The sequence below is a fragment of the Betta splendens genome, chromosome 4 (genome assembly GCF_900634795.4).
Source record: "Betta splendens chromosome 4, fBetSpl5.4, whole genome shotgun sequence".
In the NCBI taxonomy this organism is placed as follows: domain Eukaryota; kingdom Metazoa; phylum Chordata; class Actinopteri; order Anabantiformes; family Osphronemidae; genus Betta; species Betta splendens.
In genome coordinates, this window is record NC_040884.2 from 22,434,323 (window position 1) to 22,447,114 (window position 12,792).

The window sequence follows — 12,792 nt, forward strand, 5'->3', positions numbered from 1 at the left end:
TTTGTGTTGTCTGATGTTTGTAGACAGGCTATAAATGTTAAGTAAGACAAATGTTCAACTGGGAGTCAACCAGTGATAAAACGATCCTGATCGTGTGTGTACTGGCCTCACTGGGTGTGGACTGGTCCGGAGGTCACTGGGTTCACGTGTCCCTGTGTTGGTGCTGCTACAAACACGCAAATAACAAATCTAAAGAGAAAGTGGAATCCACTGAAAATAAAAGTATATGGTTTTAATTATGTTTAATACAGCGATATAATTCTTAAATACAATAAAAGGTTCTGTCAAGAAAATAGTGTGAATTTAAGTTCACAGTACATTCACATTTTATAAATACAAAACTATCAGAAACAGATAAACTTTAAGATGATTTTTACCTGAAGAGCCAGATGCAAAACAAACTGTTCAAAGCATTAAAAAACATTTCAGAGTAAAACTGGACAAAACACGCTCACTGGACCACCTCAACGCAACAGGTGATGAAACATGGAGAAATCACAGCTACAGAACATGGACTCAATCAGAAGAGAACAGCAAGCACACAGTGGTCCACAGATCAGCTGATCCAGTGTTCTGAGAAAACATCAATACACGACGAATAAATAGGTTTTTCTGATTTACTAAATATATTTCTATACTGACAGCGAAGTAGAAAAAGGCCTGGGTGGTGCTGATGGCTCCTCCATCGCAGAGGGTTGATCTATTGTTTATATTCTACATTTTGAAACACGATTTTCAGTATTTATATTAAATGTTGTTTACTTAAAAACGTTATCACACTTAACCTTCTGGAGCTGATTTTACTTCTAATTTTCTGCATTCTGTTTACTTTACTAATGCTACAGCTAAACTCCATTTTACATTCAGTACCAGCTTCCCGGGTCAGTACACGTCTCTCGTGCTACTAGACACTAGAAACGTGTTATGGTGCTAAATAAATAAATCCAGCTATGCTTTCATTTGTTTCATTTGAGGAACAATAAACGGAGCATTTGACGGTAAAAATATATATTTCTTTTACTGAATTACTTTGGACAATGGCTTTAGCTCTAGACATCATTTATTAGGCACCAGAATGGTTGTTTACCTCCATTTTAAAACCAAGGCTTCCACCGTTGGGGGCAAGCAGTGTTAAACTGACGCCTTAAGAAACATGAGCCAGACTAGATTTAAAATTAAGTCGTTAAAATCTTCTTGGGTGCAGTAGCTCCTGATCTGTAAAACCCAAAGCACTTTTTATGTTATTTGCCAGCAAAACAGTGGTTTATAGGTAAACTAAAAATACACAGCAAAGAGGGAACATCACAAACCCAACGACATCACCTTTAGTGTCTCACGAGAGCAGCAGCAGGAGCAGGTCAGACGTGACGTGACCCGTGAGGACTGTACAGTTCATAGAACGAGTGCTGTCTTCCTGTGTTGGCGTCCCACTAATGCGATGCTGGGAATCTCCCTCAGGGACGTGACTGGCAGGTTTAACAGTTCAGACTCTGAACTCGCATTTGATCCATGAAGGGAAATGCACCATTTTCTTCTTGCATCCTTCATAAAGCCAGCTTTGACTCCCGAGTCAGAGTCACTGGGGGTTTTCAGGTTCAGGAGCGGCTGGGGGGGCGGGCTGGGCCAGGGTGGAGAACCACGAGGACATGGCTGACTTGGCTGTGGTCAGGGCTCCACCCACCGACTGACCTGGGTGCAGACATGGGAGAGTGACGTCAAACAGCTCCCTTCATTGCTAAGAGAAGCTTGTGACGGCTGCGCTTTCTCACCCACTGCCTTTCCGGTCTGGACCATGCTGCGACTGGTCGTGATCATGGCATTTCCCAGCTTCTTCCCTCGCTCGCTGTTCTGCACCGAGCTGCGGAGAATAGACAGGGTTCACACACCAGACATCCAGCATCAGCCTCACGTTCTCACCTATGGAGCAGACGTCACGGATACCGTGTATGTTTCGACGGGAAACGACCCGCGAGCGAGAACGAGTGCGAATGCCCAACAAATGGAGAGTAAGTGCAGCGGCACGCAGTCGTTCTCCTGGATCCTCACTAAGCCCACATTCATCATTCAGCATCATTTGAGCAAACTGCAGCGTTGATAAAAATACAGGACACACCAACAGGCCAAGGACTTTGACTTGAAATGAAATCACGGCATCCCACTACAGCGCACGACAGCTGAGTCGCTGTAATATTGTGCTTGGTGACATCTGAGCCCCAGATATGCAAAACAAGAGGAAACTGTAAATGAGCTTCAGGATGTAACGTCTAAAAGCAAGGAGGGGGCTGGCGTCAGCACAAAGGCCCAGCTGAGCGTGAACAGCCAGCGCGGCTCGGAGGCAGACGGCCGTCCTGCTGCGCCGGCATTCATGGGACGCCGAGTGCATCCAGCAAACAAACTGCGGTTGCTAGGCGCTTGTTGCTAGGATCAATAACCTGGCTGCACGTCCAGCAGGAATCCGGCCTCGCTGCGCCAGCTTCCTTTTGTCTGGAGTTTCAAAGTAAGAGACCCGCTGGCGTTCTCAGCCGAGCAGCTTAGTAATCTGTAGATGTGAATACACTATTTAAATTGATGGCAATGTCTAATAAAAAAAAATCAGTTCCGATCTGATGAAAACCGTCGTATCGTCTGTTGTGACACAAATGCAGCATGCTCTTCCCTTGCGCAGGATTTTACGCATGTTTACTTTACATGATCTGCTCAATGCGCTGTGTGTGCATTGTCCCACTGAAGAACTGGAAAAATGTTAATGACTGCAGGGAAACTGGTGGAAGAATGGAAACACTGTGGCTCAAGTGGTAACTGATCATATTTGGCGTTTTCTCAGATGCCACCCAGCTCCACAGTCCTGCTAACAGAAAGCCGCTCTCTCCCCCAGTCACCACGGTCACTATTAGCTCAGAGAGGAGCCCAGCGGACGCAGCGAGTCGCCGCCTCGTTGGCTGACCCAAATAAACAGCTCCTTGTGAAACGGTGGTGGGCCGACAATAAAGAAAGCTGCTCTAACGGCGTGTTCGCCCGCAGCCGTGCAGCTCGTCATGCGCCTGACGACGTCTCTGCCACCGGCTGCTCTCTGTCCCACACTGATGACAAAGGAACACGAAGAGACCTGGCCCCTGGTGTTTCCACAGCACACAAGCACTACGGCGTGTTCACCGGCAGCCAAGCGCGGGCCTGCTTTTGCCTTTTTATCTCTTTAACAGAGACCAGGAGCCTCCAACGAGCCCAGCTGAGCCGACGGAGCCGCTGTCCCACCAACACAAAGTCACCTTCACTGATGTGGTGACTTTTCTAAATCATAAAATATTTTCTATTACAACACCTTCATAGGCTTTTTTCCATGGAGGCCTATTTCTCTCCACACACGGATCACAGAGGTGCTGTAGTTCATCCACTGGTGGAAACTTTGAGGTAATTCTACTTCACTGGAGTACTTCCATTTCGTGCTACCTCATATTTCAAATGTAGGACATGTTAGAGGCAAATATTATCCTGAGCTCCATCCTTAACAGCTGAGATGTGAAATGTGTTTGTACACAATGGTTGGTACTGACAGGAAGCCCAGAGCTTTTCTATGTCTGGGTTCAGCTATTCTATGGTTTAATGCTGTTTACTGTTTACAGTCTGCTTGGTGTTTACGGTGTCATTAAGACAAAAGCTCGCTGTCACCAAACACCTGAAGGTAAATTGAATATCACACTCAAGCAGATCCCCGAGTGAGACGAAGACACACTGACTGTGTGTGGTGGACGCGTAACACTAGAAGCAGTGCTCCAGCTGTGGACGGACTCACCTTTCATCCACACTTCCTGGAACGAAACCAGAGCCGCGGCTGAAGAAGGGCCCAGTGCGTTTTTTGAGAATGAAACTCGCTCATAATTTATGGCTCTGGCTGATATGAGACGCCCACCCCCAGCCGGCCAGCCAAGCGGGCCGACCGCAGAGCTGCTAAATACGTCCACAAACACAGCATGGAGTAACCTCTGCAGCAGCGTTCACCAAGTGCTCACAGCTGGGAGCTGGAGTCCATGGAGAGCGACAACGCTTGGAAACGCGAGAAGAGAGTTACGACTGCAGCCGCAAAGCCTCAACATTAATAAATGGACCCATTCTTATGTTTTGGTGGTAAAAACTTCTATGAAAATTACTATTTGGGACAGAAGCGTCCCAAGTTGCACCTCAAAGCTTCTAAAAAAAACACCTGTTCGTAGGTTAAAACGTGGAGATATGTTGTTTGTTCATTTGTGTTTTGCCCGTTGTCACTTCGTGACACCGCTGTGGTTGAACACTCAGGCCTCACACACGTCACGTTACTCGTGCAGCTTGCGTCATGATGACTTGCACATCATCATGTCACCATAAGAGGGCAACAACCTGCATGTTTTAGTGGCCACAGCTTTAGATTTGAGGCTTCAGCAGAGTGATGACGTGATACTCACTGTGAGAGGCGCAGCTTCACATCAGCAACACTGTAATGACCCTGGAACGGGTGTCTGCAGCAGAGGAGACACAGGAATCAGCCAAATGCGAATAAGGGGCTCTTCAATAACACAACATCGTTTGAGCAACTAGGACACGTTTGCTGCTGCACATATTAGTGTGGTGTCCCTCGCGCCCACTTACCCCGGGGTGATGCTGGTCATAGCAGGGTGCTTGTTGCTGTACCACACCCGGTAGTTGTGGGTGATCTTCCACGCGGCGATGAAAGGCGCGCCGTAATCAGCCAGCAGCCGCTCATTGTCTGAACAGAGACAACAGCAAACAATTAGCTGCGTAAGTGGATCGAGTGCCAGGTTCTGTAGAGTCATTATGCTGATGATTACTGTGTGTATGAAGCCACGATTAAAGCTGAGCTCATCGTTAGTAAAGCAACTCAACAGAATCTGCTCTGGCTCCAAAAAAAACACAATAATTAAACATGCTCTCCTTTTTTCTCAACTAAGTGTAAGTTAAGGTAAGTAACAGTGCAACTAAAAATAATTCAAAATCATTAGATTAGAGGAATGACGCCAATGACAACTGTACTTAAATCTGTCCCAATACTTAAAAGTAGATGAAATGTATTTAAAGCCTCATTGGAGGCTATAGTCTGCAGCTAATTGACGCACTTAAAAATTAAAAGCGCCAAATAAAAACTTGCAGAACAAGGATGACAGCAGCAGGAGGCATGAAACAGAGCGAGTAGGGAAAGGACCAACCGTCTTGTAAAGCAGAGGAAAGCAGCGAGTGGAGGTACAGAGTGAACTGGGCTCTGATCCACTCGTCTCCGCCCTCCCAGCCCGTCCCATCCAGGAACACGTCATCTCGGTTCTCCGTCACGTGTTTAACCAGATAGTCAGCGAAGCGCAGGTCCGCTGTCGTCAGGTTCAGGACCTTCCGGAGCTCAGGGTCGTGAATCTGGATGCGAGTTTCGTCCACCTACAAAAGCAGACACGTGAAGCCTTAGGTCAAACTGCAAAGTAAAACAAAGTACATGTACATAAAGCGCGCAGGATGCACCTCAACAATAGCATCACTAAGGTGCCGCTGCTGGCGAAAGAGGATGTTGGTCGCCCCGGCAACAAAGCCTCGCACTGTCACATCTGACAGGAGATGATGCTGCTGCAGGGCCATGTAGGGCAGACACAGGTAACCCTGGCAACAAGAGAAAGCAAATGTCACTGAGTCACTGTCACACAGGTGCAACAGATGCTTTATTACTTTCTATTTGCCATTAATGTCTTTGTATCTCTGTTTACCTTAGTGAAGATGGCGAGGGGGAGGCCATACTGATCCTCCTCCAGACCAGACAACAGGCCCTGGACCACCCCTCCCTGACTGCTGGCTGCCTGTGGCTGCACTGTGATTGGCGTCCCTGATTTGGAGTCGAAGGCGTCTGGGAAATCTGCCCTGCTCTCTTTCTCTTCAGGTGCTTCTTTGGAGCCAGCCTCCTCTAACACACCGGGGTCTAGTGTCTCCCAGTCACTCTCTGAGGACTCTGGAGAGGTGCGGGACGGGGGTTTGAGGAGGTGGTTGTCTCCCTCTGTGCTGTTGCCAGAGGAGGAAGACTCTGCGGGCGGCTGGGAGGGCTGCTGCCCCTCCAGCTCTAAGGCACTGTTGGCGATGTCAGTGACGGACACAGAGACAAACTCCTCAGCTCCTGAAACACTCTCCAGCAGACTCACGTCCTCAGACACGCTGCTCCTAGGCCTGTAGTGGGAGGAATCCACCAGGCCGTGCTCAATCATACCTGCACAATTCAAATAAGTGGTAGTGTCAGTAGAATATTAGCATTAGACTTTATCACGTTTCTTATTGCAGCTTATAACGACGACTTAACATCTCTGCTACATCCCTACTAGCTTTGCTGCAGAAGTGCTCCAGGAAGATGTGATCCTACTTACTTACTACTAATGCAAGGACAGGGTTGGTCACTAGAGGGCAGCATAAATGGGGTTTGAACAGGTTTTAGAAGGACTTCTTGATTTTCGGTCTGGGTTGTTTCTTTGTCTCAGTCACCATCTGCTTTCATACAACCTCATACAGATCAGCTTTGTCAACTCAGCGTCTAGTATGGAGCCACTGACCTGGGAACAGTGACAGGACTGTCATCAGAGCTCCTACTAGTCTGTTGACAGGAGACACATAGAACAGGACCTGCCAACATCAACCAGAAAACACATTTAAATAGATGTTTAAATCCAACCTAAAACATACATAACTACAATTATCAAAGACTGAATGTGATTAAGTTGATAAGTTATACCTTTTTCTCCAGGAGAATGAGCTTGAAGAGAATGAGAACCTGTAAAAACAGAGAACACGTGATTATCAATGTTATCCAAGACTCTATTTGCATTTTAAAACCTGGTCAAATCTGTTCTCTTCTACCTTGTGTCGAAACTGGAGTATTAGATCCCTTGGTGATAAGCCTAGAGAGAGAAACATTAAACAATCACACAAAAGATAACGCACAGTAACAAATCTCAATGTGGGGTCAGATAGTGGATAGAACGTTAATTTCATCTTACATTGTAAATATTTAAAGCAGAGATCCAGATACAGGAACTTAAAGCCTGACTTACCTAAATAAACCTGTGATCCGTCCAGAACCGAACCCCTCAGAGAGCTGTTCATGTGCTCGTACAGCTCCTGCAGAGTCACAAGAAGACAGGAGGTCAATCGCTGGAGCCAAACGTCACTGAGCACTTTTTTTTAAAGCGGATACAACTCTCACCTTCAGAATGGAGATCTGTGAAAAGTCTTTTTCCTCGAAGTAGGCATGTGTGATGAGCTGCAGCTTTGCTTGGAGCAGGCCGTAGAGAGGCTGTGAATCAAAACAAGCACTGTCAGCAGGAGACCACGGGTGTGTTTATGTCTGAGTCGGTTACAGCCTGACCCAGAAAAAACGCTGGGAAAAGCAACTCAAGCAAATCAAGATGAGGTAGAAATATGTTTAATAGGTTTTCAGCTTAGTTGACTATTGAGGAAATGATACAAGTTTACCACGTGGTGTCTTTAATCCACTCACTTGTGAAAACCAAGCATGTGACACATACATGTATGTGAACAAGAAGTCAAACAGTGACATCATCGCTTCTTCTGCTGTAGTTCCTGCATTAATACACCAAATGTCTGCTCTGACTCATCATCCTTTGTTCACATACTTCCAGCATATCATGTTTACTCAACATTTATTATTTCAGAACTTGGTGTTGTCTTCTTTCTTTGCCAACATGGAAAAAACTGAGAAAAGGCTACTAATTAGATTTGATCAATACCATAGTTTCTCTTCACCATTAAAAGCTTTTATGTGAAATATCTCCACTACAACAAACGTCTCCCACATCTTCCTGCTCTTGTCTGTAGCTTTACAAGATCACTTTAACGTCAAGGTAATAAGTCATGGCCTCGACTCCTTCATCAGTTCCAGCTAGAAAGGCTACGGAAACATGGACGTTTTCTATGATGTTTCAATGTTTTAGGGCATGAGTTATGTTTAAATGACTCACCACTCGACTGAGGACGCACACGCTCTTCTGAACCGTCTCTCTGGTGACGTCAGCCTTTCTGACCTTTAGGGCCTGAAGAAGGATTAAAAAAAAAACATACACCATAAACCAAACACAGTAAGTAACAGCCTGACAACTTGCTCTGCAGCTGATGTCATGTCAGACTCTACAGCTTAAAACACAGCAGTTAACATTTGGATTTTAAAGCAGCTGCATTTTCCTCCTACAACAGTGAATTAGCACCATGTTAATTAAATAAATTAATTCACGAATTAACGTGCCTCCTTTTCTGTGGTTTCTGTATCATACACATATTGATGTTAATTAAAAATGTCTGACCTTTGCTTCTATTTGCCGATAGCAGGACACTCCGTACACACACTTCATGTCTCCACTGTGCGGCGGCAGGTGAAAATACACAGTGTCTGCAATAAAAAAGGAGAATTTAACAGCCTGGACTCGTGTATTTTACTTACACGGGCAAGAAGGAAACTACATTTTAGTTAGTTAGATTTACAATTTGTTTTTAGATTTACAGTGACAGGTTATTTCAGTTCAGCGTCAGTGACGTTTCCATGTGAAGAAAGTTGAGTCATTTTTCTGAGGTTTATTAAAGCGATTAAGGTTTTGCAGGACAAGTAATCAATCATACTTTGTCTTTTTATTGATTTATGTTTTCATATTGCTGCAGCCTCAAGTCACATTTCTGCTCCAGACAGGAACCATTGAGCTCACAGGCAAAAACCAGAGCGAAAAGGTAAACCTCTCCCATCCCGTCTCGACTACAACAACTGTGTTAATGGGAGTAGTTCAAGGTGTGCAGGTGTGAACTTTGTTCCTGCTGTTGGCATTTGCAGGACGGTAAAAACATCATCTGACACTCTTGTCACTAACTGCCTGGATGCTGGTCCGGAGAAACTAACTCACTCATTCGTCAATAGTTAGAAAATGTGGTATTCCCAGTGACATTTTTCTACTAGTAAGGAGATTATTAAACAGAATTAGTCAGCATTGTTAAAACACCTGGCAAAAAAGTCAACTAATTTAATCTTCAACTTAGATTAATAATTTTCCACTAGTTCGTTCTAGCAAAACAAACGTCTGTGCTTCGTTAGTTCTCTGATGCAGCGCTAATAATTTAAACTAGTGAAGCTGAAATATTTGTTTTGATACACAAACGTACTTGAATCATGCACAAGCATATTGTGCCATGCTGGAGTCAATGCATGCACAGTTAGAATTTGCACAACCAAATCAGACAAAGCTGAAAAGATAACAGCAACAGCAGAGGAGCTGTTCAGGTAATGTGGGGATGTTTAGTTCAATGGCCATGTGTAAATGTGTGCAGGTCGCCCACATACGCAAGAGCTTCAGAGTTGCAAAGTATAAAAGCACAGAGAGAAACGAGCAATGACAGCAGGAGAGAGACGAGGAGCAGCTGCAGGTCAGAAAGAGGAGACGTTATTACTGCAGCCTCCAGTCTATAAAGCCTCGACGTGTCCTGGGAAACAACGGGACAGGACACAAAGACACAGCAGCTGATCTCTGTCTAGAACCGACATACCCTCCTGGTAGTTGTGTGCTCCGTCAGGCAGAGCCAGGAAAGGGAGGTACTTCCACTCCTCGGGCAGCAGGTGACTGTCATGACCCTCGTCAGGCAGCAGCGGTGGGTAGGTGAACTCAACCTGAAAGCACACGCAAAATACTGCAACGTTGAATCCAGCTGCTCAAGCGAATTTACAGGTCATTTCATGACCCAAATAATAAACAGACCAGTCGTTTTATTGAACACTGACCGAATGTAAGTATGAATTATTTAGCTGACAGTAATTAGATGTTAGGACTGAACATGGCCATTGATCATTGTCCTGTAACATGTTTCCTATTGTAGAAACACAAGGAAGCTTTTAGACGAGCGCTGCATTCATGAAACCCAGCTATGAAAATCGAAATATATGACAAGTGCTAAAAGTATTATTAATTATAACGTGAATGCAGAACTTTTCTTACAGGATTCTACCTACTTCACCTGTACCAACTGTGATCTTCCTGTTTTAAAATATTTTTGTAGAAGTAAGTTATTTCCCTATGATGCGAAGGAAAGCTGAAGTGGTTTACATTTAAATATGAATAATACCATTTCTATTCTGTGTTGAACATGACATGTTCTCTTCTGACCTATTTTAAGGAAATATAGTATGAACTACAAAGTTCACACAAAGAGCTTTACGCTTAATATTAACTGTGCACTGATGGTTCCCCCACACATCGCTCTAACATCCTTTCCAATCTTCATAAAGTTCCTGTTGAGCACCATTTGAAACCATCTTAGGAAAACATGCTGTCTGGCTCCATTAAGCCTCATCCTACTACCAGGGGTGACAGTTGGGAGGCTGCTACAAGATTAACCTGAAACCTGCTGGTCCTGAATGCCACATGCACAGACACACGCCCAGGCATTTACTTCCTCAGGGCATGGAGCTACTCCTGACTCTGCAGGAGTGATGCTCCTCATAAAAGCAGATGGGCAACAGGGGAAACACAGGAGACGAATAAGAGACGATGGATGGATTAAAGAGCCAGGAACTCAATCTTCTAATAGTCAGCAGGAGATCGTCAACTCCTATCAGATGACCTCGTCTACCAGATGCATCAAGCGCCTGAAACAAAGGCCACGCTCTGTGTGCTTTGTTGCAGCTTTAGTCTCAGTTTTACATCAAAAAAACGTATTTTGTATTTTTATGCTCCAACCGCAGCTGTGGAGTCTTTTAGACAGATGGGGAGCAGCTGCAAAAAAGAAACAGAGTTTAGCTTTGTGACTGCCAGCTCAGCCTGTAAATTTAATGGATGCGGAAGAGGAGAAGTGATAATTAGGAAATGCATGAGAGACACTTACACGGAATGCCTCACATTCACTCTCGCTAATAAGCAGGCGCTAAATGCTGCCTTTATCATGCGGGAGTCACAAATGTGGGTGAGTGATGTCCGTGAAAGGTTGATCTTTGCAGAACAGGTTTGCAGAACGAATAAGGCCTAAAACAACACATCATCTTATTAGAGCAGTAGGTTTACTGATACGTGGATCCAGAAAGAAACTAAGCTGAGGAATTGGGGAGAAATTATAGGGTATGGTTGGTTCAGTCAGTGCATGGATCTTTTAATGTGTGGTATGGGATGAGCGACAACCAGAACTATCGAAAGTATCACCAAACCTGTATGTAAACACACAGCGTTGCCTATAAAATATCCTCCTACTCTTGCAAGCAAATGCAAGTCACACAGTATAATGATGTTTGTTTGGGTCGACACCTCACAGACATGCTTGCAGAACGAATCTGTGACCATCGTTGAGCCTTACAAAGGCAAATACTGACTCCAGGATGTGTAAAAAGGCAGCTGCAGCCTGCAGTAAAAACTCTGAACTGGAAATGTGTGCATGTTGGCAGGAAAGCACGTTACATAACCCCGTGAGCCCAAAGCAAACAGCTGATGTTCAAGGAATGACAGCCAGGGAACCGCTATTGTCCCCCTCTTCATGGATACACATACACCCCTTCCTAAAGCATTACATATACTGTTACTGGGCTGGTCAGTGCCCCTCCTGGTCCATGAGGTTACACCTTACAGTAACGTAAAATGAAACATGCCTTCAATGTTCAGTTAGCAGCTAGCTACGTTAGCTCAAAGCAGGGGTTCACGCACCTGACAGCCCCTTTTGTGGTGAAATCCAACCACCACGATGTGAATCACCGGCCCTTTGCCTTCGTCTATGACGCGAGGCTCCATAACCCCCGACGTCCTGTGTAGTGGTCGAATGTAAACACAGTAAACTAAGCCGAGGTTTCCCCCGAGCCGACGCCGCAGCAGACAGACAGGCGGACAGCAGCGCAACGCAACCTCAGTGCGGATGAGTTTCTCTTCCGCTTCGTCCCAAAGGGATACAGGATCCAAAGCGAGATGGTTCACAGTTGAGTACTTCCGCATTCGCTTAGCTAACCGTACACAGCTATGTGGAACGTCTCTAAATCGCTAACAACTGTTTTTTTACATTTGTTGCACTCTCTAATTAAATCACGCGTGTGTAGCATGATTTTCTTTTCCAAAACTAGTATTCATGTCATGCGTCATATTTTATTCAAACGAACAGTGTTTCCCCTAAAACCCAGGGGTTCGCGGGCTTCGCGTCACAGAGCAACAGAGAAGACAAGACCATGAGCAAGTAAAGGGGTGACCACGACTTCAGACATATATAAAATAATGTAAAGACTGCAGGGCATAGAGGAGAAAACACTGCAAGGGCAAACTTTAACCCTAGAAGACTGTTGAAAGAATTATTTTCAATAAATTGAGCTTTTGTGACTTTTGTAAGGGGTGAAAACACGTTTTGATGACGTAATCTGGCGCCGTCCAGTTGGTCGTTTTATTTCGAGGAAGTTGTAGTTTTTAAATTGCTAAACTACAACATTGATTAACTTTCACGGGCTTCTTCGACATTTACTAGTTTGGTGTGATTTTGCATATGTTCTAAAATATCGAGCGAATAAAAAATTAAAATGTGTTCAAATGCAATGTGGCAGAATACTTCCATCTACTGGTTGCACAGTACAGAGGCGACTAGGGTTTTTATTCTACTTTTTAAATATACAAAAGTGGTAAAAGCTGCCATGCCAAACAAACCTCACGGTGTCAAAAATACCAAAAAACGACTCAAAACCATACAGTTTACATGGCATTAACTCCAACATCAGCATCAGTGAGTTTACACCTGATTTCACTGCTTAACAAGATGATGAGTAATTTACTT

The 12,792-nt window shown here is 44.7% G+C and overlaps 1 protein-coding gene across 1 annotated transcript; it reads right to left on the minus strand.

Annotated features, from left to right (window-relative positions):
• Positions 1–217: 217 nt before the first annotated feature.
• avl9 (AVL9 homolog (S. cerevisiase)) lies at positions 218–11,956 on the minus strand. Its single transcript, XM_029145631.3, has 16 exons — positions 11,691–11,956; positions 9,553–9,673; positions 8,328–8,413; positions 7,989–8,060; positions 7,214–7,303; positions 7,062–7,128; positions 6,868–6,908; positions 6,743–6,781; positions 6,564–6,633; positions 5,736–6,226; positions 5,497–5,631; positions 5,196–5,415; positions 4,621–4,738; positions 4,437–4,490; positions 1,770–1,858; positions 218–1,689 (listed from the first exon to the last, which is right to left on the minus strand). Exons 1-16 carry the CDS (start codon positions 11,772–11,774, stop codon positions 1,577–1,579), a joined length of 1,890 nt encoding a protein of 629 aa, XP_029001464.2. The 5' UTR covers positions 11,775–11,956; the 3' UTR covers positions 218–1,576.
• Between the last annotated feature and the right edge of the window lie 836 nt (positions 11,957–12,792).

Excerpts from the sequence above, each read along its gene's own strand:
- avl9 (XM_029145631.3), bottom strand. The coding sequence starts at position 11,774 with ATGGAGCCTCGCGTCATAGACGAAGGCAAAGGGCCGGTGATTCACATC. Across the intron at positions 5,416-5,496 it reads TTAGTGATGCTATTGTTGAG|GTGGACGAAACTCGCATCCA; the intron begins GTGCATCCTGCG and ends CTGCTTTTGTAG. Across the intron at positions 4,739-5,195 it reads TTCCTCTGCTTTACAAGACG|ACAATGAGCGGCTGCTGGCT; the intron begins GTTGGTCCTTTC and ends GTCTCTGTTCAG.